Source organism: Cygnus olor, chromosome 1 (assembly GCF_009769625.2).
Source record: "Cygnus olor isolate bCygOlo1 chromosome 1, bCygOlo1.pri.v2, whole genome shotgun sequence".
Taxonomy (NCBI): Eukaryota; Metazoa; Chordata; class Aves; order Anseriformes; family Anatidae; genus Cygnus; species Cygnus olor.
The window spans coordinates 96,198,231-96,225,161 of NC_049169.1; the positions used below are offsets into that span (position 1 = coordinate 96,198,231).

The 26,931-nt window shown below is 44.8% G+C and overlaps 1 protein-coding gene across 5 annotated transcripts in view; it reads right to left on the reverse strand.

Annotated features, from left to right (window-relative positions):
• The window catches only part of LOC121076669 (limbic system associated membrane protein), a 958,116-nt gene that overhangs the window by 76,282 nt on the left and 854,903 nt on the right, over window positions 1–26,931 (reverse strand). For all 5 annotated transcript variants that reach the window (XM_040571198.1, XM_040571206.1, XM_040571190.1 and 2 more), the window contains one exon: window positions 24,794–24,919. In XM_040571198.1, the coding sequence (XP_040427132.1) occupies window positions 24,794–24,919 (126 nt within the window). The remainder of the gene's footprint in view (window positions 1–24,793; window positions 24,920–26,931) is intronic.

The window sequence follows — 26,931 nt, forward strand, 5'->3', positions numbered from 1 at the left end:
CCAGAATGACTGCAGCCTCTCAGATAGGAAGGCCACACACAGGGCTCTATCGTCCTTGTTGTCCTACTCTACAGCCCGACAAAATATTCCAGCTAAAGGATGCTCCTCCTGAAACAAATGTTTGCTGCTGCAGATGTACTATTCTGATATGTATTTCCCCGTGAAAAACTACTTCAGTAGGAAACTTTGTTTCCATTTCAAATGAATTTTAAAAAAATACTCATCTGAAAAAAAGGAAACATCTCATTTTTATATTTGCCTTGCTCTTTGTCCATTTGCCCACTCTACTTGATGCCGAGTGGATATATATCACCTTCGCATTTTCGTTTATCTCCTCTTTTCCAGCCTTCTAACTTTTTTGACTTTTGAAGTTGTTGTACAATAAATGGACAGTTAGTAGCTAATTAAAAAATGGAGATGATCCCCAAAATTAAAAGTGGAAATTGTACATACTTTCAAAGTATGTATGGCATTATCATAATACCACATTCAATGATGGCAAATAAAAAAGATGTGTTGGAAAATAAATTCTTCAATGCCCCATTTAAAGGTATTATAAAATCAAAGAATCCACTGCATTTTTAATTTTGCAAAACAGAAATAGCTTCCAAGGGAAAAAAAAATAATCCTCTTTAAAGAAAAAAAAATCACCTCTAATGTTTCTCTTAACCTAAAATAAACATAAGCACCACTTATCTGTCATCATGCATTGTTTCTGTTTCCAGCTTGCTGGCAGCCTGCTGCAAGTCCCTCTTGGGATTTTGCTTCTTTTTCAGAAGTAGGTAAGTGTTACTCTCTTGGTTCTGTTGATATCTAATCCATTATTTCTGGACTTTTCTGTGTTCCTTTCAACAACTGTCAAAAGCATTTCCTTTTCCAAAGCCACCACCCTCTCTTTTCCACTTATCACTTTCGTTCATTATCTAATAAATCAATGAATAAACAGTGATCATTTTCCTGGGGAGGCAGTGGTAGAAGTCCAGGTGGTGAGAGAAAAAAAAAAAACAAAAAACAAAAAACTATTAGAATATAAAATTCCGTATCAACTATTAAAACCCCAGAATGTTCTCTCTATTTGCCCAGCCTCTGCAGGTTTCAGAGGCCTGCATAAGAAAAAATTGGTGTTTCAGGTATAGGCATTTGTCAGAGTTTATAACCCACCCACAGCCTAAGAAAGTTATTGTTAGTACTTGAAGAGAAGGTGACCACTTAAAAGAAATGCTCCGCTTGAAAGACCCAAAGGGTCATCTTAACGTTGCCCTATCTTTCCGACAGCTTTTGGTGCCACAGCGAGGTTTTGATTGATTACTCACTCTCTCACATGGTGACTCTGCTAACATTCAGAATACTTTTAAATCATCAATTTCTTCCATCGTTCTTGGGACAGGACCATACAGGAAGCTTCTGAACAGTCTGGATACTTTTAATAATGGACTGACAGGCCTTTCCAACGTGTTCTTACTGGACATGCAGCTATCCAGCAGGGAAGACATCCTCAGATGCAAATACTGGCAGGCTTCTCCTAGCTATGTTGCTGAGCATTCTCCATCACTATACAGTTACAGAAAACTCTATCTGTAGGACATGTATTTTAAATCTCTACAAATTCTACATATACTACTCTAAATCAGGGCATACAATTCAGCTATTTCCCCGTTTTATGTAACTGGTGTAGTAAGGTTACTTATGATCCACAAATAATTTATCACATTTCTTACCACTCAGACATCTTCTTCAAAGTCAGAAGAAGGTCTGGGAGATAGGGAATATACACATTCAACAGCTGCTGTCCACGTTGTCGGTATGGAAACGTGCGTCTCTCTTTGATCACCCTTTCCTACCTCAAACTTTCAAGATCTTTTGTCTAACATATGACAAGCCTAAATCCCAAACTTTAATAAGCTTGGAGTCTTCAAAACGAATTAACTCCCAAATTTGCCAGTACCCCTTAAAAATTACAGATCAGATAAAAGAGTTAAGTCTATCAACTAAATTGTATTGTCATACGGTTAAAAATGTTACAGACTAAGACCTGAGATTTGAACTTGCTTAAGTCAACACAGCTTATGGTTTAAACGCACCAGTGTACAAGTGGGCCTGTCCAAAATCACCTCCTTGAACGACTTCATTCTTTGTCCCATCAGACTGCCTCAGGGCTTAAATTGCTTGCATAAACCCACGCTCCATCCCATGAGGTCCACAGCACTTGTAAAACCCAGGGAAGAACTCTAAGTGCAAGTACACCTCCGTATTGGCTACAGGGATTTCATTCACATGGTTCCTGTACAGCAACCTCTGCCACAACGTTCAGAGGTTCTCAAGCTCAGAAGGACAGAGGGGAGGCACAAACTATCAGCAGCAAACCCTGACTACCGATTTCTAGCCAGTGAGATGAAGTCAAACGATTTGCTCTGCCTTCTAGTGGTGATCCCAACATTCAGCAGGAAACCTGCAGAGATTTTTGGAAGCTGCTACACTTTACAGTTTCAAAGATTTACTGCCTTTTGCAGACTGCTGTGAGACAGGGTGGTCCACTGGACCTTTCAGTCTGCGAGAGGATGCACCTTGCCCTCCAGCATCCCACAACAAAAGCAAACATGCGTGGCTCACAGAGGGCAAACAGCTTGGACAGATAAAGCCAGAACAGCAACCTCCTCCCACTTTTGACTTGCCAGCAAGAAATACCTTCCTGTTGCCCCATTTTTAAAGGAAGTCAGAGCAGGTAACAATTGAGTTGAGTTGCACACAAAGGCAAGAACTTCTCTTCAGAAGAGCTGGCATATCAAATTGCTCTGTATCTCCATTTATACAACGCCTTCCTTTGTCTGTCCCCTTCTTGACAAGGCTCTTGATTTTTTGTGCTTGATGCATTTTCCTGTGTACGGGCTGATCAATGGCTTTTCAGGGCACATCACACACCCAGCTGCATTTTCTTTTCCAATTTCTATTTTACTGTTTGTAGCAGATCCTACTGCTCTAAAGTTAGCATACAACAAGATATAAAGTCAGACCCTGACAAAAATGTGCATGTTAACACAGTGAAACAGCCCAAAACACAAACAGATGTTGCAACCCCTTGGTGGGTTCTCTTTCCGACTTCATTTAGTGTATGCTTAAACGCCCTCTGTAACTTGCATGTTACATGTAGTTTTCTGTTTGCTAGAAATGACACTTCTCAGAGCTAGGACCTCCTGTTCTCACCCATTTGCAGCTCTTCATCTTTTCCAGAGTTACACCAGGCATGGTAAAATGTAGAACCTTCCACATCAGGCTGCTTGCACTGGGACAGAAAGCTGTGCATTCCCAGGAACCGTCTGCTCATTTCCCTCCTTCCCTCACATTCTTGAATTCAGACCATTTTTCTGAGCAGGCAGAATGCAAGAGGGTGCTTTGCTCCCCTCCGAGACCATGGAGAGGAAACTGCCTGCACTTTAGCAGTCGATGAATAAAAATACTTTCCTTGGGTGAAGTGGCTCCTCCCCAGTCCTTCAATTTGACAATGATGTCCTAAGTGCAGCAAAGTTATTATGCTTCTCTCACCTAAGACACTCCAATCATGAGTATTTCAGTGGAGGAAAGGTGAGCCAGATTGAACCAGCTTGGAAGAAAGACAAATGACTGCCCGTCGCCACAACCTGATCTGAGCAGCTTGTGAGTTTGAAGGAGAGCTATGATTGTATTTTACCTCATTAGTTTTCATTCCCCTGCTTCTCCACACTCCCCACAGGCTGTGTGAAGCTGTATGGAGAAAGGAAATCTGGCACAGAAGGGGAGGAGGCCATGCCCTTGGGACTCCAGGTTTAGTGGAACCCCCTGAGATGGGCTGTAGATCTTGGGGGCTCCTGAGGAACATCTACAGGCCATGGGGAAGGTCACAGTGATGACACCTGCAGCCTTGTGAAAGACGGCCTGCTGTCCCCATAGATGTTATGGAAATGACACAGGAATTGCTGTGCCAGATTCTCTGGACTGTGCTATGCTCAAAATCAAACTAGATGTTCCCTCACGGTCTTCAAATTTAGCTACAATAAAATCTTATCATGCTTCCCTTTTTCCCTTAATGTAAGGAATATTTCTTTCCAAAGCCCAGCTACATTTTTTTTTCAGTTCAAGAGAGCCAGCTTTTTCTACTGAGAAAATTCAGAGGTCATTTCTTTTCTCTGAGATTTACTCCTTCTTGTTACTCACTCTTTGAACCATGAGAAACGACAGTGGCTGTCTTAAAAGCTGCTCTCACTGACTAGAGCACAGCCATTCTGGGTGCCTTGTGAGAATGGCTCCCAGCTTTTTGGGGCAGCCATATTCACTTCCAAGCCAGAAGCTCCCCAGTCTGTGTCTGTTGTGTCTCCCCCTTTTTGAACTTGGTGATTTGTCATGAGTGAGATTTTGAGCCCAAGTGAGTGAGATCACCCAGAGACGATCTTTGAGACAGGGACTGGGCATCATAGACTATTCCTCAAACTGGATATCAGAAGCAGCAGCACAAATGCCTGGGAACCTATTTCATGGGTTGATTTATAGAGTTACCACAGCTGTAGTCTCTCTGGAGCAAATGTCTGAGTGTGTTTTGCTAAAACTTTAAACATGACAACTTCAGCCAGTCGTGGTAGCGGTCTCCAGTCTCACCCTCCCAAATGCACGGGAGTCAGGTCATCCAGTAAAAGTCCAAGTAAATGCTGACTCTCGAGCAAATGCAAGCTACTTTGCATGGCAAAGGTGATTTAACTCAGATCTTTGGCAAGCTGTTAAGGAACAAGCACATAGATGCCTAGCATCTATCTTCCCTAGGCATGCTAATGACAGGAGCCCCCTACAGAAGAGTGACAAAGGGACCAGGACTCTCTTTTCATTTCATATGTGCAAACACAACCCAGACCAAATACGAACACAGATGTCCCCACACACAGTGGTTTCTCTGGGAGCTGTCAGCTAGGGAAAAGTGGAAGCCATGTTATATATCTGTTTAATTTACGTATTTATTCATATTATATTGAGAACACATTAATCTTCAAAAATTCATCTTCTCAGAAGCTGCGAAATACATTTTCCTGTCTTGTTGACCCTTTGGCTTTGTAGAATCGCAGTCTGATATATTATCTGATAATCATATTACATACCTGAATGCTGCCTTTCATCCCTTCCCTGGTACTGGTTGGTTACGAGTCGCACGAAATGAATACTGATTGGGTGGCACTTACACGCCATGAATCCTGACTGGCTACATCCTCAGGAGCATGAAGGTCACCCACTGAATTGTTTTATGCTTTAGTCAATATTGTCCCATGTGCTCCAGCAGCCCTGTTTTCAGAGAGCATTATCTAATTGAAACCCAAATCTCTGCATCAGAATGCCAGCCATAAGACATACGCATGTCCCTCCCTTTCTCTATGCTACAACAACTTGTAGTTGATACTAACAACTCTCATCTTCAACAGAAAAAAAAAATAGAATGAGAGCTTATTTCAGTGCTCTACATGAGATAGGTGGAAGCTGAAATAGCAAAGATGGGAGGCTAAGCGTGGAGAGTAAGGAGTTGGAAAAAGCTGTGAAAAAGCGTAGCAATGAAAAATAGTTCCATGAATATTGATGTATATCTCTAAAATAAATATTGTTGTGTTTGTGCTGTTTTTGTGGTTGCTTTTCTGACTTATTCTCATGCTTTACCCAAAAGGAACCCCAATGATTCAATTTGACAAATGTTGCAGAATATCTGAGGAAAGCAAGCTCCAGATTTTTACATGTATTTGCACCTGTCACCCAACCCCCAAAAAACTGTCATGCTTACCATAAACACGTCTGTTCCATCCCACCAAAACCACCAGAGGTGCTTTAGAAGTGTCCTATAAGCTAAAATTCCTGTGCGCACAAAGACTTTTTTTTTTGGACAAAAATGGAGCCACAGAAAGATGGCATATGCACTATTACACAGGAGGACAGAGAACTGAGCACAGAGCCAAGGACATGAATGTTAGAGTTTCAATGAAGGACCACTGAGGACCGCTTGCAAAACAGCCTTCAACGACTGAGCATGTGAGCAGCTAAGAATAGCGATGAACCCTGCTGAAGACCTGCCCAGACGCTCTGCCTGGGCAGCCACGGGCCAGCACTGCGCTTTGGCTAACCTTCCCACAGCGCAGCAAACGCAGCCTTCTTCCAACAAGTGCCACTCAAGCCAGCTACAGCCAAGGGACAGGAATTACGGAGAGGAAATTTAACCATCTTCTCTGATTTCCTCTGTGTGGGGGTAAAAAATAGTGAGCCAGGAAACACAGATGATCGCGTAATTGGTTATTGATGAGTGCCAAGGGCAACACCAACTGTTTGCAGCACTGATAGAAGAATCTCTGATGGTGCATGATGTCAGCATTGATCTGCTTTACCAACGGAATGAAACATCCTTCCTGGGCAGCACCCAGAAAGCAGGTGGATCTGCCTAACCAAGAGCTGTCTGCTGTTTCCCTCGCTGGTGCTGTTGTACTGCTATTGAGATAACACCTCCAACAAACCTGCCTGCTACCTGCTATGGGTGGTGGGGCTGCAGCGCAGGGCCAAGAAGTTTTCCATCTTATCAAACCCTGTTTATTGAAAAATGAAAATGAACACTTCTCTGGAATTTGCACTCAGATCCCAAGCAGTTGACAGGGATTGGTGAAGCCCCAGAGAAGCAGGAGCCATCAGGTGCTCAGCTTTTCCAGACTCTGCTCTTCATGCTTCTTTGGTGGACAGCACAGACCTGGGGCTCTCCAACTCGCTCTTCCTTTTCTCTCTGTCTCTCACTTCTTTGTTCTCTCCTCCCTCTTTCTAAACCCAAATGCCTTATTTTCTTTCCTTTCTCTACCCTGGTTCAGTTCACCTCTGCTTTTCCTCCTCTGCCGATGCATCAGTCTCTTCCCCTCCATGCTTCCCCACCTCGTGTTTTGCCTCCGTTTCCTTTCATTAGCTCCATATATGCCATTACCCCTGCCTTCTTCTTTTACTGTCTACGTCTTCCTCTGTGCTCGCTCCCTCTTTCATCCTCTTTCTTTGCCATCTGCCAATTCCAAGCCTGTCTTTCCCTCTGTGTTTTCCAGTTCCTTTTTTCCCTGATGCCATTTCAATTATTGGCCAATTCTCTGCTTGCTTTCCTCTCTCTCTCTTTTCCCCTTTCCTCTCCCTTTGGGACTCAAGCTTGTCTCTCCCCATTTGTTTCAGGGTTGCCGCTGCCGTGGGTTTGTAGACGTTTGCAGGTTTGTTTGTTTTTATCATCACACCCCTCTCTTGCTGTTTAGCTGCTTGTCACTTCACTTTCCTCTTTCTGCCTACCCCAGCCAGAACATCATTACGTCCCTTCTGTCTCAGCCCGTCATTTCCCACAGAGGCCATTATTATTAGCCATGCCGGGAAGCGTATGAGCAGCGGTCAGCAGGGCTCTGTTTCAAATTGATGGGAATGAGAAATGGAAGCGGCACAAGAGGCGAGGGGAAGCGCCAAGGGGGAAGGAAGCAATGGCACCTTGCAGACCGGCACTGCAGAGGACGTGCTGGCAGCCGAGCAGGGGGTCTCTGGCACCCATACCCTGACGACTGCACCTTAATTAACTTCCCCTGTGGAAAAGCTGGCTGCAGCCAGCAAGTATGAAAGAGTCTCAGTGATCCAGACACTGCCTGTTGCACTGTAGCTCTAGCCTTATTTTACAGAAACACGTCTCCGTCAGCCTCCTGACATCTTCAGACCAGACAAATTCCTTTCAATTAACAAGCTTGCAGGAGGATCCCATTACTGTGGCAGGTATCTCAAACGCAGGAAGGGGGTGGAACAGCAGCTGCCAGCACCGAGCAGGGGAGAAGGAGGGAACAGGCTATGAATATTGGTTTCTGAGGCTGATAGAGGGGAAAGAATCAACTCCCAGTGCAATGTGGTGGAAAGAGGGGAAGAGCATCTCTAGCAATCACATTGCGATGGTGGGGATCGACAACCTCCAAAAATTGATGGAAATGCTTTGTGTTTACGGTGAGGGGAAGGGCTTGCTCTTCCCATTGTGAGAGCAGTGTTACGGAAAGCGGAGAAGGATAAGCACAGGAGGCCTTCGGTGGCTGGGAAGCTCAGTCTTGAGTCCTGATCAGTCTCAAATCCCACACCAGTGCTGATATAATGAGCAACAGGAGCATGGGCAGACTCGGTCATGGTGCCTTCAAGGATACTGTTTATGAAATGCCTGCACGAAAGGTTCCTGCTCATGACTGGCATCATTTGGGCAGCCCTTTTGATGCCCATGGGCACCTGCTCCAAGCTGTCTGCCAACTGCTGCTCTTCCACTCTCCCAGCCTGAGCTCGAGTTCTTGGCATGCGAGGGGGCTCCTGCAACACTCCCATCCAAAGCACTACATTTACAGGGCAAACTCGTTGGAGAATGCCGTACCTCCTCTAGAGAAGAGCATCTTGAGACAGCAAATGTTCCTGTTTTCTTGCACAGCACCTCATTGCGAGCTCTGCTCTCTTTCAGATCCTTACAAGAGGCTGCATAATTTTAATAACTCTGCTACTTCATGTGTTCACAAGTCTGGGGATTTAAGGTAAAGTTACCTTTAAAAATGGCCTTCGGAACACTGAAAAATGCAAACAGGGAAGGATCACAAAATTGCTCAAACAGCCCTGTCTCTGCTGCCTTTCCCCACAGGCATCATTTAGTTATTGCCTGCATATAAATTAGGCAGGCTTTGATGGAAGAGCTATTGACAAGAGTACCTCACTCCATTTTCTTTTCCTGAGCTAGGGAATTCTGGAGAGGAAAAAGCCTACTTTACAAATGCTCAGGAAAAGGACAGTCAAGAAATAGAGGGAGTGGTTTGGTACATGTTTATATGCAACGTCCTCACCTCTATTAGACTGGTATCTAGAAAATAACAGCTGATAGATGGTCTGGTCTTTGGGTTTGCAGGCTAGTTAGCTAAATAACTAGCCTTTGCTAAGGTTGGTACTTTGACAGCACTTTTATATATAAAGTCACTTTCAGGAAGTCTGTTCTGGACAACTCTCCTCAACGCGGCTTCTTCTTATGAATCTATTTCCAGCATCTTAAAGGTGATGCACACAATTTGCCATAGCAATGTGAAAACAGGTCCAAGTGGATTCTGTTTACCACCTTAAGCTTGAATTTCTAAGGTATGGTTTGAGGGGGGGGAAACAATTTTCAGCATTTCAGCATTCCCTCCTAGCTTTATTGACTGCAGATAAGCACTAGATTAAAAGAAGATCTAGCAAAGGGAGAGACAACACATGGGCAAAAGACAGTGATGTGACAAAGATCAGCAAAAAAGATCACAGTAGCAAGACAATGTCATTAGTATAATCATTTTTAGGCTGGAAATATGCAACTTCCCTGTTTAGATACAATTTCTGGATGCTGACATAATTGCCACGAAGGCTGTAAATTCTGAGGAAGTCTTGAGGCCTTCCTGAACTCTAGGAAAGCAACTTTGATTATATAAGTAAATGAGGTCCATCCATTCCCCCAACCCTTTTTCTTCAAAAATCATACCTGTCAAAAGCAAATGATTAAAACGCAATTGGGGCTTACAGACCAAAGGAGAAGATGATAAATTGCTGGGAAAATGTTCTACATGTGAAACCCAGCTCAGTTTTAAACTTATTCTATCCTCCAGTGTCTGTAATCCATACTTTCTTGAGAAACTGTTCTGTGAACACAAATGGAGGTTTTTAAGGCATCCGGACTATTTTTTTTTTCCTGCAGAAAAGCATTTTGAGTGAGCAAGCTTAATCCCCAAGTGATCTGGATCCTGATACACACACCCCTAGTGTCAAGTCCAAAGATAATGGCAACCACAACCCTATTATATTTTGGCATAAGGTAGGCTAATACTATGGGAAGTCTCAGATGTATTCATGAGTCTGGAAGCATCTTAAATGTAGGCATTTTGAAAATGCCTACAAGCTAGCGTGTGGGCAAGGAACTTCACTGCAGTCACATTATTGCAGCTTGCTTCCAGAAAACAATGAAATATTTTTGCATTCCCATAACTGGAATTTGTGAAAAACATTCACCCTTCCAGAGAGGGATCTTTTCTGGTCCAAGTGGGGATTTAAGCCAATAACTATGTGCAAATTGCAACAAGCCATGAAAAAAAGTTAGAAAAACATCTAAGGAACGAAATCAATCCATTTTCACAAGCCGTCCTCTGTTCAAAACCTCAAGAGCGGTCTGAAACTTTCCAGGATACTTCTAACTCCGGTTAAATTAACACAAGCAGTTCTTCAGACAGATCAAGTCTGGCTGAGTAGACTGGATTTGGAGAAGGATTAAATATGGGTAAGTGTCAAGGGGTGTGTTACAACTTTATCTCCGTGAAGAGTGCAGCCTCTTCAAAAGGTAGAGAGACTTGGCTTCCAATTTAGGACAGAGCACATTTTACTTTGAGTACAGCAGCCACAGGAACACAGGGGAAGACAACTTTATACAGTAAGTCAGCCAACAAGATTGCTCACGCACACTCACATACACATGCAGATGATATTACTTGCCTTTAGGGATATGAATAATGCCGTAAATGACACACACGTATACACACACGCTATTTTCTTAGAAGTGACTAATGCCTTAAATGACATACTCTGATACCAAGCAATACCCAATCATTTTTTTTTTTTTAAAGGCATTTGATTTACAAAGAAATTGGGTTCCTGAAAAATACTCAAAATCAACTGTCACATTAGGAAAGATGGAGAGCAGAGACAGATGGATGAGGGAGATAAATGGTCAGCGGAGTTTTGGGTAGGATCTGCCAGCGCGTTACATATCAGTTACAGGAGGAGTAAGGGTATATAAATATCAGCTTATCCCTCGTGACCATTTGGTTCCAACCAGAGAAACGAGGACTGGGCTCAGTGACTCAGGTAGTGCTCACCTAGAGAGAAATGCAGCAGCCCAAGGAGAGCAGAGAGCCCCTGGAGGCTGTGCATAGCTCAGCACAACCATCACTCTTTCTAAGGAGGTTATAAAACCAAACTCTTCTAGGGCTGGGGTGGTTCTAAAGAGGGAGAGAACTAAAAAGATAGTAAAACAGAAATAAATAACCTGTTTCTGCTGAAAGTCTGTGAAAACCCAGGACATCAGAACTTCAGGAAGTCCGTGTTGACGGAGCAGTGCAAAAGAAAACAATGCATGTATTCTGCTCTGTGCCTGGTGCTATTCCAGCCTTTTAATGTGAGAATTATATGACAGATGCTCCGAAGTAGCAGTGAAAGGTACTGGCACAGCTGGGAGAGTGGGAAGGGGGCAAAGTACCTGTCTGATCCTCAGAGCTGCCCAACAACAGGGAAGTGAGCTGCTCTGAAGGAAAAAGGCCTCCCATTTTTCAATGGCAGAACTCCACAACCCTTTCCCCTGACACCCTAAGCTCAAAGATGCATAATAGCTGTGACACTTTTTATTCAACACCCTCACCCATCTGTAGAGAGCTTCTCAGATTCTCACTCCCATCCCTTTGTACACAGTGACCAAATGCCAGTGACAGGAGACCTGGCACCTCCCTTTTGCAATCCATCTCTCTTGAGCTGCCCCCTAGAAACCCTCTCCACGGCACAGAGACCATCCCTCTAGAGCAGCTGTTGGCCTTTTCCATGGACAGGCTGCTCTTCCCCATGACAGCAAAGGTGCTGATCCCAAAAGGGCACCACTTTGGATAAATACCCTGCTCACGCTTCAAGCTGAAGGAGATGTCCCCTTGCCTGAAGGAGAAGGGGCTGAAGTGAAAGCGAGAAGTTCAGCAGTGCTTGCTGATGGGGCACACGCTGCTGTCTGCTGAGCGAGGGCTTCCTAGGAGGAAAAAACATACCTGTGCCAATGCCTGCAGCACCCCCTGAGCTTGACTCCCTGATGACACAAATCCCTGCCTCCTAGATAAGGCAGGAGTGCCTGATGTGCCAGAGTTGGGATCTCACCTTAGCAAACATGGGGGAGCTGGGTAGAGACAGGTTTGCTTGGCACTAGCATCATCTCAAGGCCTCCCACAGAAGCTTCCTGCTGAAAAGTGCTCAATTCTTAATTCTGATTGCCCAGTCTGTTAAACAAATGCCAGTGTGTTGCTGCTTTAACTCTCACCGATGTGCTGGAGCTGCTCCTGCCCAACATAAGCTGGCCACCCACGCTGCCCGTACGGTTCTCTGCTGTGGCTCAGCACAGGACACGTTCACAGCTCACTGCTCCATGTAGCTGGATGGGTTAGGTGGGTCCCATGGCACATAACCAGGAAAAGCCAACTTCCCTCCAAGTACGAAACAGGCTTTTCAGCAGAGTGAGGGACAGCAGGGGGTCTAATCTTCCCTCTGGTAAGGGAGAACCTCAATCCTAAGTGCAGAGCAGGTCTTGTGGTATTCGGTCTCCAGCTCATGTATCAGGCTAGAGACTGGAGAACACCCTCACTCTCAAACACACTCATGATTCCCAGACTCCAGGAGAAAACCAGACAAGGGGCAACCCTTGGCTGCTTTTAAAACATTCCTGCATTGATTCCTCCTTGAGCTACAAGCCAGAGAGTGAGATGAAATCTCCTCTTACTCAAGCCTTATTTTTCATAATTATGCATCTTTAGTGTTTCATAACGACCAATTTAATCACTTTTGCCGTTTAGAGGGCTATAACAGCCAATCATGGTAATGGGCTTGGTATTTGGTAGGAACCATTTAACGCCCAAGAGCCCTTGTTCTGAGCCACTTGATGCCACTTAAGTTTGACAGACAGACTCTCATTAGCACAAGTTGCAAAACCTCTCAGATGAAGCTCATTTCTTTTAAACAAACTCTGCTCAGTGATCCCCAAAGTCTCTGAGTGAGGAAATTTTTAGCTCACTTCAGATCTGTGCAGGTCTGTGGAAACTAATCAGCATATTTCCCCCGAGCTGCGGCCCTTCTGCGAAATTCTCTATCTGCCTCCTCACCGCCATCCTCTCGTTTCTGGCACATAACCTCTGCTCCCCTGTGGCCAGCTCCCAGAGGACCGCCTGGGGTTACGTGACCTTCCCTTTTCATACAAAACTCTCCAGATGAGCTTCTGCTCTGCACGGACTGGCCTCCACCTGCCTCTAAGGGACAGCTCCCACAACACGATTTTTTCTTGCTGGGGACAATCGAAGATGCATTTGGAAACCTTTAGAAATATCTACAGAGCTCTGACTGCTGCTGGAACTACTGTACGTGCTTTTTTGCCTTTCCTGTTACTCCATCTATTCTTTCAATAGTGATCTACAAGGCAAGAATAAAGCTCAGGGCATCTCAGACTGCTTTAGATGCCCTCAAATCCCCATGCAAGTCTGCACCTGAACTCATGTGATGGCAAACATATTTGGAGACAGTCATAGTCCAACAGCACTTCAAATGCAACCAAAGCAGGCCTCCCTGGGGAGCTGCAAGAACAAGCAGTGGGATAGCAGGGGTGCTGCAGGATGCGTCAGAGGTTTGTAAGAAAACTAGGACTACTGCAGTAAGGGTCTGCAGGGAAGGAAGAACGTTTTCACTCAAGAACTTAGCAGAAGAGATGGCTTCCCCTCAAAGAGCATGGTGTTCAATGGGCAGGCTAACAACCCAGCATAGATACCAGGGAGAGATGTTAGATCTGCAGTGTGTGGCTTAAACCCAATGGATCTGTTCTACGGTGCTCCTCAAGAACAGATTTGCCCTTTATGCTTTCTCTCTTTTCCATTATACCACAACCATTGTACATGCAATGGGACTAAAAACTGCGAACATAGAAGCTCTGAAAGGAAATACATTGATATGTGAACAGGCAACTCCTGGGTCTCACTGATACAGGACATGGGCACATCTTATGGCATAGTCTGATGGGATGGAGTAATATCTTGACCAGTGCATGGTCTGAATGATTTCAGTAAGTCAACTAGGTCAAAAACACAATATGCAGAGCTAAAGGAGTCCCAACCTATCTTTGGAAAGTAAACTCCCATATTCATCACTACTTGCAGCTAATGTTGATGTCTTCCAAGCCTACTGCCTTCTGATGCCTGAAATGGCGACCTGGGAGAACGGATGGTGGGCTGCCCTGTATTTAAACTGTCTGAATGGACCCAATGCCTAAACAACAGCGTTTGTTCAAGTACAACTAACATGGTATGCTCAGTACCATAATTAAAAAGGATCTGTTTCAGAAGGCAAACACAGACACACACAATATTTAAGACACTGTACGATCCCGTCCAAAGCTGAAGAGAGCATTAACCAATGTTATGATATATTGCTTGAGAAGTAGCCTGATGCCCCTTAATTAGAGGCTGCCTGCTAAGGTACACTCAGCAGGAGAAGAGTTAAGGTTGTATTTGTAACCTTAAATCTCACCTTACCTGGCTTGCAAGTCCTTAACTGCGCAACTTTAATGTGTTCTTATCAGAGCATTTTTATTGAGCCATTATTAACATCCGTTAGATGCAATCTAGCATTTCCCATATCCCCCCCCCCTCCCCAGCCATTACTTGGGCTACACAAAACAAGAGATTCAAAGGAAGCACTTAACTCAACCTGTTCTATTGTCCTCCGTACACCCCTCACCATTAATTCCCTAGCAGCTCCCTTAAACGGGACTTGAGTTTTTGGTTGCTATCTTTCATGCCCTCGGCCAGCCTGCACACTGAAGGAAATCCTCTACTGATAATTAATAAGTTCCCCTGACACTGGCTGCTCATTAATCTATTATTTTGCTCCTCTAATTACTTTTGTCTGTTCGAGTTAACAGTCTCCTTCCCTCATCTTCACTGTGTCTCACACAGGAGATGCTGCATGGCAAATGCGACTTTTCTTTGTCCCCGAGTCCCTTGCAGCCTGTGCTCTGTGCATGAATGCTGAGACCCATCCTGCCATTTCCTCAGGCACAAGCCAGGCTCTCACATGGACTGATGTGCCTCACCACGTGCCGGTATTTCACCCAAGTTCTGGTACAGGCAGCTCCAGGCACGAGTTGGAGCTTGCTGCAATGTCTAGGGAATGTGGACTTCCCCTCTCCACCTGCTCCATCCCCTGGAAATCTCCTAAGAGCTATGAGGAATCCTTCTTGCAGCAGTCAACTGGCTGTAGATCTCCCCATGCGAAACGGGGGCACTTACAATTTCACAGTGCAAGGACCATCTATCTATATATGCCCTGGGTTCCTTTTGCAATAGCAGCTTTACCCAAAGACTAATAGTCAGCACAAATTAACTTTAAGTCCCTTGGGCAGAAGGGGAGACAGAGGCAGGAACCAATTATTTATTTACTTGGAAGATGCCCAAGTCCAGCAGAGATAAATGCAGTAGATACAAGTGAGCATGTCAGAGAGGCTGGAGTTGCAAAGTTTGGAGCCTGATCTAAGCTTATGCAGTTCAGGGAATTTCTGAAATTCCTTATCATTAGTGACACTAAAAATAATCACTCTCTGTCCCCTTCATGCAGCTGTACTTTAGGCTCCACAGACAGGCTTTGGACAGCTGTACAGATCCATGCCCTACAGCCAAAGGATGCGTTTTTCTGGCAGGTACAAAATGACTCAGGATACTTTCTCCTCCCTTGTCTTACTTTGCACACTTACTGCTATGTTTCATGCTTCTACCATGGAGGAAGCGCAAGCCTTTGACGATGGCGCGTAAGGCTGGCAAACATCAAAAAACTTACATGTGCAGCAAAATGCATGCACAGACACCAGCAGGCTGAGCATACAAGTGACGACACAGTAAAACACTCCCAAGTAATGCTTACAGCAGTGCACATGTGCATACATATGTGGCGTTTACTGATCTACAAGCTCCACAGCAGGTAGGGATGGTGGCAACACCACATGCTGCTGACTACAGTCCACACAGTAAGATGGCCCTGCCAGCAGCCCTCAGCCAGGCACATGGAGCATGGCACGTATCAATACCCAGATAACTGAAATCCCTCACAATCAATGCCTTTCCCAGGCCTTCAATACCTGCATTACACATCCTTTTCTCTGGCAGGATGTACTCACCCTTCAGATCACTCAAGTCCCCCTCCACCCAGCCTGGTGTGAACTTCAATGGCTGCATCACGCAGCAGCTCTTGCTTGCCCGGATGGGCCTGCACCCAGCCATCCCGCTGCTGCCTACTTTGTTCCCATGCTGTGCTAACACCAAGGTGGCCACTCGTTGCAAGTTTATGAGAAAGGATGATTTGCTCAGCCAGTGCATGAAAAAAATACACAGTGTATGAGAAGAGTCATTTTTTGGGTACGGTTCAGCAAGAAAGAAAAAGCAAGTGAAGGAGAAATAAAAATAACACTTCTGAAAATGCACCTTATAAAAAAAAAAAAAAGTACCATGTTTTCAGTCTCTCCCATTTTTCTTCAGACAGGAATGGGAGGCATGTTCTGAAGACATTTCTGAAATGCTCAGAAGGAAGGCTGCAAAGGGAAAATAGCACCAGTGCTCACATCACCAGAGCTTACTGCAGCCTTGCATTACCAAAATAACTCACTACCTTCAGCCAGGAGACTCCCACTTCCATGACAACGGTGTTCAGACCCTGGAGAAAAGCTCCACACTGCAGGAGGCTGAGTGACCCCTGCCCTTGCTGTGGCCATCATGGCAAGTGAGGTCAGGATGGCTTGCCCCCAAAGCCGGCTTCTTCTTTGCCCTGGGTTTGTCTCTGTACAGCATATTCTTGCAGATCATGTTTACCTTCCTACTTCTCCCTGCACATCCTATTCTCTCTCTTGCTTGCTATTTCCCTGCTACCACTAGAGCTGGGGTATAGATGCTAAGTAGCTTCATTAGTGGGACTAACGTAGGGGGCAGAGGCAAGAGATGGTCATATGACTGCGTGGTAGAAACTAGAAGGGGTGAAAGCTTTGGGGCTGTATAGGAAACTCCCTCTGGACATTACTGTCATGGCAGGATCTGCGTACTGCTGTGGATGCTGTCATTCCACTTTCACTTGGGTCCTCAGGCTGCAGAAGACAGTTGCTCTGACTCCAGTGCAGCACATACCAAACACTGAAGTCAGTGAAGCCACTGAGATCAGCTGAAGCCAAATAACAGCATAACAACAAAAATGGTGAAGTCTCTCTTTACATGAAAAAAATAGAGGAAACAGCTATAAGCTACTATCTTAACTTTGCCTTTTATTAGTGCATCTTCTTCCTACTGTGAAGAGATAGTGAGAAATATGCTTGCCTAAAGTGAAAATACTTATAGATTACAGCTACAAGGGGGAGGGAGGGAACGCAGCCTTTACATTTTCTTCTGAAGCATAACTTTAAGAATGTTTGGATTAAAACTATTAAATTTAAAATGCTGTGAATTTTCTCTCTTGAATTCACAGCCAACCTCTCTGTATCTTTATGAGCAGGCTACAGCTGTAAACATGGAGCTGCCAATGGGGAGTATTACCTCCAGATAGCAGGGAAACAAGGACCCAGTCCTAAAACATCAGCCTTTTGCCCCAGTGAAGCCTTAGAATACCTGTCACCAAAGAAGTAGCTCCAGCACAAGCAACCCAAAGACTCGTTAGTTCACATCACTAGAGGGAGACACAATAACACACACACAGGCAGTGCCTTGCACTCAGTAACGTTTTCTCCAGGCAGTTCAAGTTGACTACTTAAAGGTAGGATACGAGGGTGCTCAATGGCAGGTTCATGCAAAGGAGCACAAGAAAGGCTGGTAGGGAAAGAGGGTGAGCAGGACAGCATCTACCACACTAGGCAGAGGCAGGCAGCAGACCTTTCCTTTCCTCTTTTCTTTCTGGTCATGACAGAAAGTCCCTTGATTTCAATGTTTTTCTTCTGGTAGGAATGACGGAGAATTTGCTAAGGTTCATCAGCCTGCTGCTGGGATCCTACTTACACCAGTGTGTGGCAATTCCTTTTCCTGTCATCATTAATTATAGCAGATTTTGAACTCTCATCTTCTTGGGTGCTCAGTTTTGACTCCTAGCCTTCTGGGATCCTTCAAGACCGTCTCATGGAAGGACAGGAGAGAAAGGAAAAGCTAGTTATTGCTGAACGTCCTGGTTAAATATTGGCCTTGGGGGTAGAGGTAGTGGCTGTACAGCACTGCACAGACAGGGATATTAAAGCATGTGGTGAACTAGAAAAATGCTGCTCTTCTGTAAGTGGATGAATGTTTTCATATGGACACAAACAAGGTCAGCCTTTAAAACACCATAGAAAAGACCCTAATACCATGTCTGACTCGAAGTGGTCCCCATCCTAGGGAAAGGAAAAACAGAAGTAATCCTGCCAGACTCCAACTTGCTGTTTAAGAACAGCATTTCTACATAACAGGAGAGCCACCAACATGGTACACAACTGCCACATCTCCCCAGCAAAAACAGAAAAACTTGCCAGAGGTGGAGCAGCCAAGCACTGACCAGAAGACTCCGGATGTTCTTCTCCAGCCACTGCTGAAGGCAGCAGGGAAAAGTCCTTCCACAACAGCTGCTTTATTCACCTGTTCCCCAGAAATGGTCTGTCATGGGTCACGAGAGAGAAATCAACTGCTAAGAAAATGAATGTTCCGTGTATCAACAGCGTTTGTACTGAAACAACATCATAGACCATAGGCACAAAAGAAAAATCAAAACCATCCTGTGCACTGGGGAGAGAGCAGGGCTTTAGGACTTAAGATTATTATAGGTGGGGAAGGGGACAGGAGGGCTCCTTCTCGTGGGCCATGCAATAAGAAGACAGGATTTCTAAAAAAATAAAATAAAATAATTTAAAAATAAAATTGCAGAGCCAAAGGAAGTGGGATGAAAATAGAGGCTGAAGCAAATTTGGATGCCTGCTAGAGAAGCCTTGAAAAAGTTGAAATTTTGGCTTGCTTCCCAGGCTCTTTGTGAGCCAGCATCCTTCCCCCCACTTCCCCTGTAACATTGGACAAGATGGAAACTAGATCAAGAGAGGAAAAAGCATTTTAGAAAGAGTCCCAAGCAAGCAGGGAGTGTATAAGAGGCAAAGTGAGAGGCCTCTGTGGAAGAGAAGACCGCATTTTTGCCAGAGTGTATTTTGAGATTACAAGAAATAAAAGGAAGAAAAAGGAGACATGGTTTAAAATCATCCTTCCCCCCCCAATCCTAAAATTCAGGAAATTCAGGATCAAACAAGCACCTTGTAAATCTTAAGGTTACTTGATTAGGCAAAGGCAGAGGGGGAGAAGAATGGGACATGAGAAGAGCGATGACCCTACTGAGGAAAATAAGTAAATAAATATATCACTCTTTTGCCTCAACTGTTTCACTGAGGTTTTAAGAACGGAGCAGAGAGGTAGGCTAAATCGAAATAGTTTAGATAACCAAGAAAATCCCCTTCCCATTCATCACCACCCAGTGCTTACTGGGTTGACCTGTGATGACTCTGGGTGATGGCTTTCTGCTTGTTATCTTCTTTGGGCAGAAACGGGCTTTCCCTGTGCAACTCAAAGTGCAGTAGCAAAGCGTTGGACTTTGGCAGCAATGAGAGGCAAACAAGCACTGGACGTAAAGATCAAGGTTGCTCATGTGAACGACATTGCCATCTTAAATCTCATGCCTTCAGAAAGATCTCTGTTTCCTTCATGTTTCTGTGTTTGGCCCTAAAAAGAGACCTGCATGCACTGAAGGAAGATACACAAGTGAGCGGGGGTGTGAGATAATCTGTCCCTTTCAGTTTAGGTCTCATCCTCATCTCTAGTAATTGAGCCCCAAAGCATGAAGTATAACATCCTTCTCAATATTTTTATTGTGAATAACAAGAATATCCAGATTTGTTCACATTATCCTCAGAAACACATACACTGTTTGAGTCTTGCCAAGTTCCCATCTTTAAATAACTTCCCATGGCAATGAGTTCTACAGCTGTTTATAAACATATTATATGTATACCATCTCAATTACACAGAGCAGGCAGGCACTCTTCTGTATTCTCTCTTCCTTCTAAACTTCCCATGTTATGGTAAATTCTCTAAGACTCAATGAGAATTTCTAGCAGCCTCTAGGGAGAATCAGACTGGCATATTTGACAAGCATTCCCATCTCCTTTCATTTTATGCTGTGACATGAAACTTGGGTGTTGCAATCAATACTTACCTTCTTTGCTCTAGACTGTTTTTTATGCTGTGATTACCACTGTAATAACTAAGCTCCTTTTCTGAGCCAAAGTGTGTATCTTTAGACTGTCAGGTGGAATTTGAGAGAATCCAAACTCTTCTCTTCCACATCACACTGCCTTGCTGTGCTGAGACCAGGGAAGTTGGATTGGGGATAAAATGCCTGATGATTTGATACAGGTTTCACACTAACTGTTCTAGGAAAACCGAACGGTTTGCTACTCAATTGGTTATGCAGAACCAGTAAGTCCGAGTCATTCAACCTTACGATAAGCCCCATAGACACCAATATGCCACAACACTTGGGTGCCAAACTCACAGCACTTGCCACAGCACCCTGGAGCAAGACCTTCAGGGAGGTTTTAATCACCAATGACTTGTAGGAAAGCAGCATGAGGATGAATAGGACTGTTTCCGTCAGTATGACTACTACCTCCTCAGGACAGGAGCTGCCTTTTTCTTCTGTTTCTCTACCCAGACAATGGGCTTGGCAGTGAGATCTCTGCTAAAGCCAAGACCTTGCAACAACTGTCCATGTCCATATTGCTGCTAACCTGATTCACAAGGGGCCACTCTTTAGGGCTTCTGTTGAGAAGGAGTTTATTGAAAAGTATATGAACATATACTAATCCTTATTTTTCCTATTTTTCCCAGGAAGCTCCTCCAGAAAACCAAGCATCTAGCATGGCTCTGAAAAAGATGGAGAGATGAGGAATGATAAATGATGAGAGAGCGCAGAACATCTCATAACACAACTGGCCATAGGTGGGTAGGCTGCCTGTGGTAGCCCACACAGAACCTGCCAGCATGATGAACGATACATGGCCCTGAGCTGGGACCTTGTCCAGGCTGATGTACAACTACTGGAAATTTGATTGGGCTGCATTCAGCAAGGAAAAAAAATCTATACCTTTGCGGGACATGGATGATGTAGGCTATGAGTTAATATTACAGAGAAGAAGATAATAGGATAGCACCCAGTCCTTACAGAAAGTCACAGAGGGGAGAATCTGGACTCTGTCCCTTTCAAGAGATGAGAGACTATAGGATATCCTTTAGTAAAATACTCCTGAGGCCGACAACTGCTAAGTCATCTAGTTTGTACTGGAAATCACTAATACTCATTCCCGCCCTAAATGAACAAACCACAGTTTCCCAATAAAACCAGTTTAGAGGGCTGTTATGGCTTAACGTCACATAGTGGGATGACAAAAGCCACATGGCACGGCAGGCTTAATAAGCCCGCAGCTGCATCCTGAATCGCAGGGGAAGCGATCAGACTACATGCAGGGAGGTGCTGGCCCGCTGCTGGAAGCTGCGGGTCAGCAGTCCCTGAAGAGAGCTCTGCTAGCTGAAGGAGAAGAGCTAATGAAGTTGTTCGTGCTCCCAGGCAATGCCTATTAAGCTATCCATAACTAGTTAGACCCCACTGCCCAGGTCCTCCAGCATAATAACCTGTCAGATAAGAAAGAAAAGGGCCTGACTGACTTTTTCTTCAGCTACTCTGTCAAAACCCAGTTAGTCAACCATCTGAAGAGGAATGGAGGAGGAGTGCAAGGACTTGCGTCGTTCCAAGGAATGTAATTTCCACTTTCATTACTATACACTGCCTAGAATTAAAGCTGATCTGTATTGTCATTTGCCATTTGAATTAAGTATTTCCCCCTTATCTGCCTTCTCCCCAGGTGTCAATACTACAGTCAACAACCACAGCCACACTCTAGCTATCTCATAGGGGAAGGACGAAAGGTTTTCCTATGGATTTTTCAGGGCTTGGGGCCTTACAGTTGAAAAATGCCTCGTTCAATTACTCGCTGAAGGACCAGCAAAGGAAGGGATGTAGCATTTTTTTAAAGTGACTTTTCTACTTCCTAGATAGGTGAGTGGGCTATGATCATTCCTGAGGCCCAGCAGCATTTAAATGAACCATCGCATGCATCCCTGCCTTCTTTGCATAAGTAGCTACACTGCCTTCCCTTTGCATTTGTATCTTCCACCTCCCAGCCAACAAGAAATAAATCATTTCTGCGGTTCTAACTCAGGTAATTAGCCAACAAACACTATTGACCAAATCAATGAATGAAAGAAACAGCAGACAAATTTGCTAATGAACTCCTTCAGGAGAGCGCACAAAGAAAAAGTAATTTGGCCCTCTCGCCCCCCAGTGCTGGTTTAATTTCACAACCTGTCCATTCAAAACCTCCTACACAAGCTCAATAACACTCGTTCTTCCAATTCTGCAGTCACGAGTTTAACTGCAAAAAGATCCACAGAGAGAGAGAGATTTTAGAAACCTTTACAATGTCTAAAATAGCTCTTTGATGCATAGCAGATGTCCTCAAAACCAGCATAAACGGAGCCAAAATGCTTCACAATCCTGGAAAGAGGAGATTCCAAGATAAGACAGATGTTTCTAACTGCAGCAGCTCTGGAATAGATTTGGGATGTGTATTAATTGTCAACCTCAAGGAAAATATTTAAAAGAAACCCTTGTGTCCGCCATTTTGGGACATGTGCCTTACTGGGCTACGTGTTGCACAAAGACCTGATGTCTGCCTGAAAGCAGTTCTTCTTATGCGTAAAAGATAACAGATGGGTTGAGATGCAGAAAGAGAGAGTACAACATGCAATGAGACGTGGAAGTGACAGACTGGGGACTGCCTGCCCTTCATCCCCAGCTCTAGCTGGTTAGGAGGGGGGTGCTTGGTAGGCTTCACTGTAGAGGGGAGGTCTGAGGATGGATTGAAAGGGGGCCAGTGAGATGGCACTGATGGATGCTAGCAAGGCAATGCCTCTGAGACACATGGCACAGGAGGAAGAGTGTGAGGGGGACATGCTGGAAGACTGAAGAACAGACCCAGGAAAACTGACACTGGAATCAAAGCGGAGGTGGGCTTCCCCAGTCCTGTTGTTTACCAGAGGGGATTGCCAGAGTCGAAATATGCTCTGAGGAGCCCTAAGAAGAAAGAGAAGAAGTCTGTCTGATACAATGCAGTAGGCGGTACAACTGAGAAAAAAAAAAAAAGCAAGAGCATCCAGCCAAAGGAATGAGTCAGGACAAGAACCTTCATATGGCTGTGCTGAACAATGTATCTGATGTGTATCAGGCCTTAGTTTTCATCAAGACTTGATCTAGTCCTCTTGTAACTCCCTGAATTTAGACAACATTAGGCTGCACTCACAGAATAGCTAGGGAGCATCTCCTACTGAAATACAAGAGTGAGGTGGAGGACCAAAATACTGAAGCAGCAGTAGGATGAAAGACTCAGTAAGAAATCAACTCTAAGAGCAGAACTGCCAAAGTCAGAAAATTTTGCATACACATAATTAAAGGTGACAAAGATAGGACCTATTTTCCCATACATGCCAATGTCACAACTGTGCTTAATACTGAAAATAGCAGAAAGTCAGGTAGCGACAATGATATCACTAAGTATTAGTGTCCCCCCCCATCAGCTCTGCTCCTCCCACTTCTTTCTGGCAGTCTTTACCCATCTTTCTTTCAATACTGCAAGAAATGGGCCAAAAACACAGACGGTGTATCTGGCTTTCCAATACATAAAAGCTCAGGAGGACTTTGGTTTGGCTGAAGGGATGAGAGAGGAAATTTGAATAAACCCAGTCTGAACCACAGACCTCAAATCCGAGTGCTTCTGGATGCAGCACTTGGATTTGGCCCTGTTCCAGTATCTCGTTCTGCCCATCTCTCTTTAATCTTCTTTGTGCAACTCTTCCCTTTTCCAGCTGTTGAACTGCAGTAAGACAGCTTGACTGTCTCTAGCACATGCAGAAAGCTTGTACTCTGCACACCTCAAGCCCTCTTTAACCCTTTATATATATGGGAATATCACAGAAAGTTATTCATATAGAGCTAATGGATGCTTTCCCCATCCACTTCAGATGACAAAATATCTGATGACAAAAAGAAATCCAGTAAAGGGCTCTCTCCTCAAAGGAGATAAGGCAGAAGAAGAGAAACCCACCTCTTGTTCTCATCCCAGTGATAATTTTTTAAGGGATGAAGGTTTCTTTGCAACCCAAGCTGCTGTCTGCATGGAGTCTAACTAGTGAAAGGATGTTCTTCTTCCAAGCTTGCCATGTCCTCAAACATGGGAGGTGCATTTAGATAGCAGAACAACGCTGGTGAACAATTCTGCTTCCACCCTGCTCATCACTCATTCTGCAGATCAAACACCTCCTTTATTCAACTCACAAAACACAGGAACACTGTCTGCCAAAGTGGAGAGTAATATAAAATCATCTATGCCATTACTTTCCTCCCTCTTTTAAGGCAAATCAATGGGAAGCAAACTCCGTGTTTTGTTTTGGAAGGATACTCTTCTGTGTAATGTCTAAACAGAAATCCTCTCTGTCTCTTTCTCCCTCCCTCCCCAGCAGTGTTTTTTCTCCATCCCCTTGATGTTCATTACCAGCAGGAGAGATTGAAACAGCTAGATGAAGACCAAAGCTAAACAGAATTACAAGTCCAATTCTGTAGAGCATCTACTGAAGTAATTTCAGTTGTTCCCTGGGACAACCTGGTTATCGCTTTGGAGGTCATGCTGCAGAACATGCTTGCAGTGCATTTAAGAGCCTTGCCACTTTCCTACAGCTGCCTGAATTGCTACTGAAATTTTCAGTAATGTTGTAAGAGAAAACTACTGCACAGTTCACAAATCATCAGCACAGTACGGTCCTGTTGGGTCACTTACCTGTTGGGGTGAGGTGCCTCCAGGTGATGACAGGCTCCGGACGTCCATTTGCCATGCAAACCAGGGTCACGTTGCTGCCCTCATTCACAGTGATGTCTGAGGAGATATTGGAGATCTTTGGTGGAACTGTGAAGACGAAAGAAAGTTGGACATTGTTACTTCTGGAGGATAGCTGGTCTGACTTGTTAACCTGTCTACTTATTAACCAGAGGCAGCCATGAACCCCTCTCACAGGCTGTGCTCCTCATTACTACCTGGTTTTCTGAACTGTATCAGTGCTCCAAGTACAAGGTCCTGGCTTCTCAGTAGACAAGAAAATCAATTCAAGTGCAACAACCTTTTGATGGTGCAGACATGTAAAAAAAGAATGGAGAAAGATACAGGGAGCAGCGGTCTGATTTCAGGAGTATGCACAGGGTGAAGCAGCCAGGAGGGGGAAAGGAAAAATGGAGCAGAGATGCAGGCAAGGTCGCAGCTGAGCCAGGAAACACTGAAAAAGCAGGGCCTTCAGGCTGTGAGAAAGCAGCCAACATTGACTAGGAAGAGAACCTGACACAGCGCCCCCAAAAAGTCCAACAGGGGTAACTTCTGGGGCAGCACAGTGATGGGAAACCAGCGTAACTCACGTCAAAATCAGACAGTGAGGAGACCAAAACAGCATCTCCAGGAAAGCCTCCTGCACCAGACTTCCTCTAGCTTCTATCCTTAATTTTCTCTTCTGGGAGCTGTCTTACAGGGGTACGTCTGCTTCAAGCAGCTACAGCTAGAAATGAATGGCCTTTTTGGCAACTGTGATGCTTTGTGTCTGGGGGCCTGGTGACTGCAGGCCAGGAGCATGGTATTTCAGCCTCCAAGCCTTCCCCCTGGTCAGGGCAGGCCGTGGCTGCTTCTCCTTCCTCACATTCACGTCTCGCTTCCACGCTTCACACTCAGGAGGAGGTGAGGGAGTTTGGCTAAAAGGGAACCTTCTAGTTTTTTTTTTTTTTTTTCCATTCCCCAACATCCAAATGTGTGTGTAGTGAGGAATGAAACAACATCATTTTCTGCTTTGCTTACCACAGAGTAAACAGACAGCAACCTCCCCTTCCCACTTCCTGGCAGGAGCAGCTGATGGTCCTTTCGAGGCAAAGCTGCCTATGAGCTAGGTGGGGAAAAGGAAATGGAGCCTGAAGAGAGCAACTCACCTCTTCAAGCTGTGTGGCTGGATTCATAGGAAAATTGTTTACCCACAGATTTTTAGCCCCAGTCCATAGGCGTCAAGCTCATGGCTATGCCTTTAGTATCTACAGTCACGGGACCCCTTTGGAGTCATCAAAGCTTGTGACCAGGGTGGGTGGGTGATGAAGGGACTTGACAACAGATGGTTGGTTTCTGCTACCAGCTATTTTATCAAGAAGAGGCAGTGGATGAAGCCTGCTTTAGCAAGACAGAAGCAGCCTCAAAATCAAAGGCCCTGGTGGGGAAATTTAACCACCCTGATATTTGCTGGGTGGGTGAAAGTGGTGGGATCGAGCAGCCCAGGAGATATGGGGGTTCAACAGTTCAGCATCAATTAATGGTGTGCCCTTGCAGCAAAGGCCAACCATATCCTGGGTTATATTAGCAAGAGCATAGCCATGTAAGTGGAGCGAAGCGATTCTCTCTCTCTATATATACAGTGCTTCAGATACTGTCTCGTAAGCACTACACCCAATTTTGGTCTGCCCAGTACAAGAATACCATTGACATACAGGAAGGAGTAAGTCTGCCAGAGGGCTTCCAAGATAGTCAGAGGGCAGCAAGCACATGACACACAAGGACAGCATAAGAGTGAAGGAAAGATGAGTGACGATCTTATTGCTGTCGACAAATACCTAGTGGGAAGGTGCAGAGTAGACAGGCAGTCTGTTCTCAGAGGTGCACAGTGAACAGCAAAAAGCAGCAGACGAGAGCTGCTACACGGGCAAAATTCTGACTCAAAATGAGGTAGAAGCTTTCACTTTGGCAAGGTTAAAGATAGGAACAGGTTCCCCAGAGAGGTGGTGGAATCTCTGTCCCTAGAGATATGCAAACCTTGCTTGGATAAAACCCTGAGCAGCTTGCTCTAACTGGCACCAAGAAGGAAGGAGAAGGGAACTTGGAAGCTTATCTACTGTGCA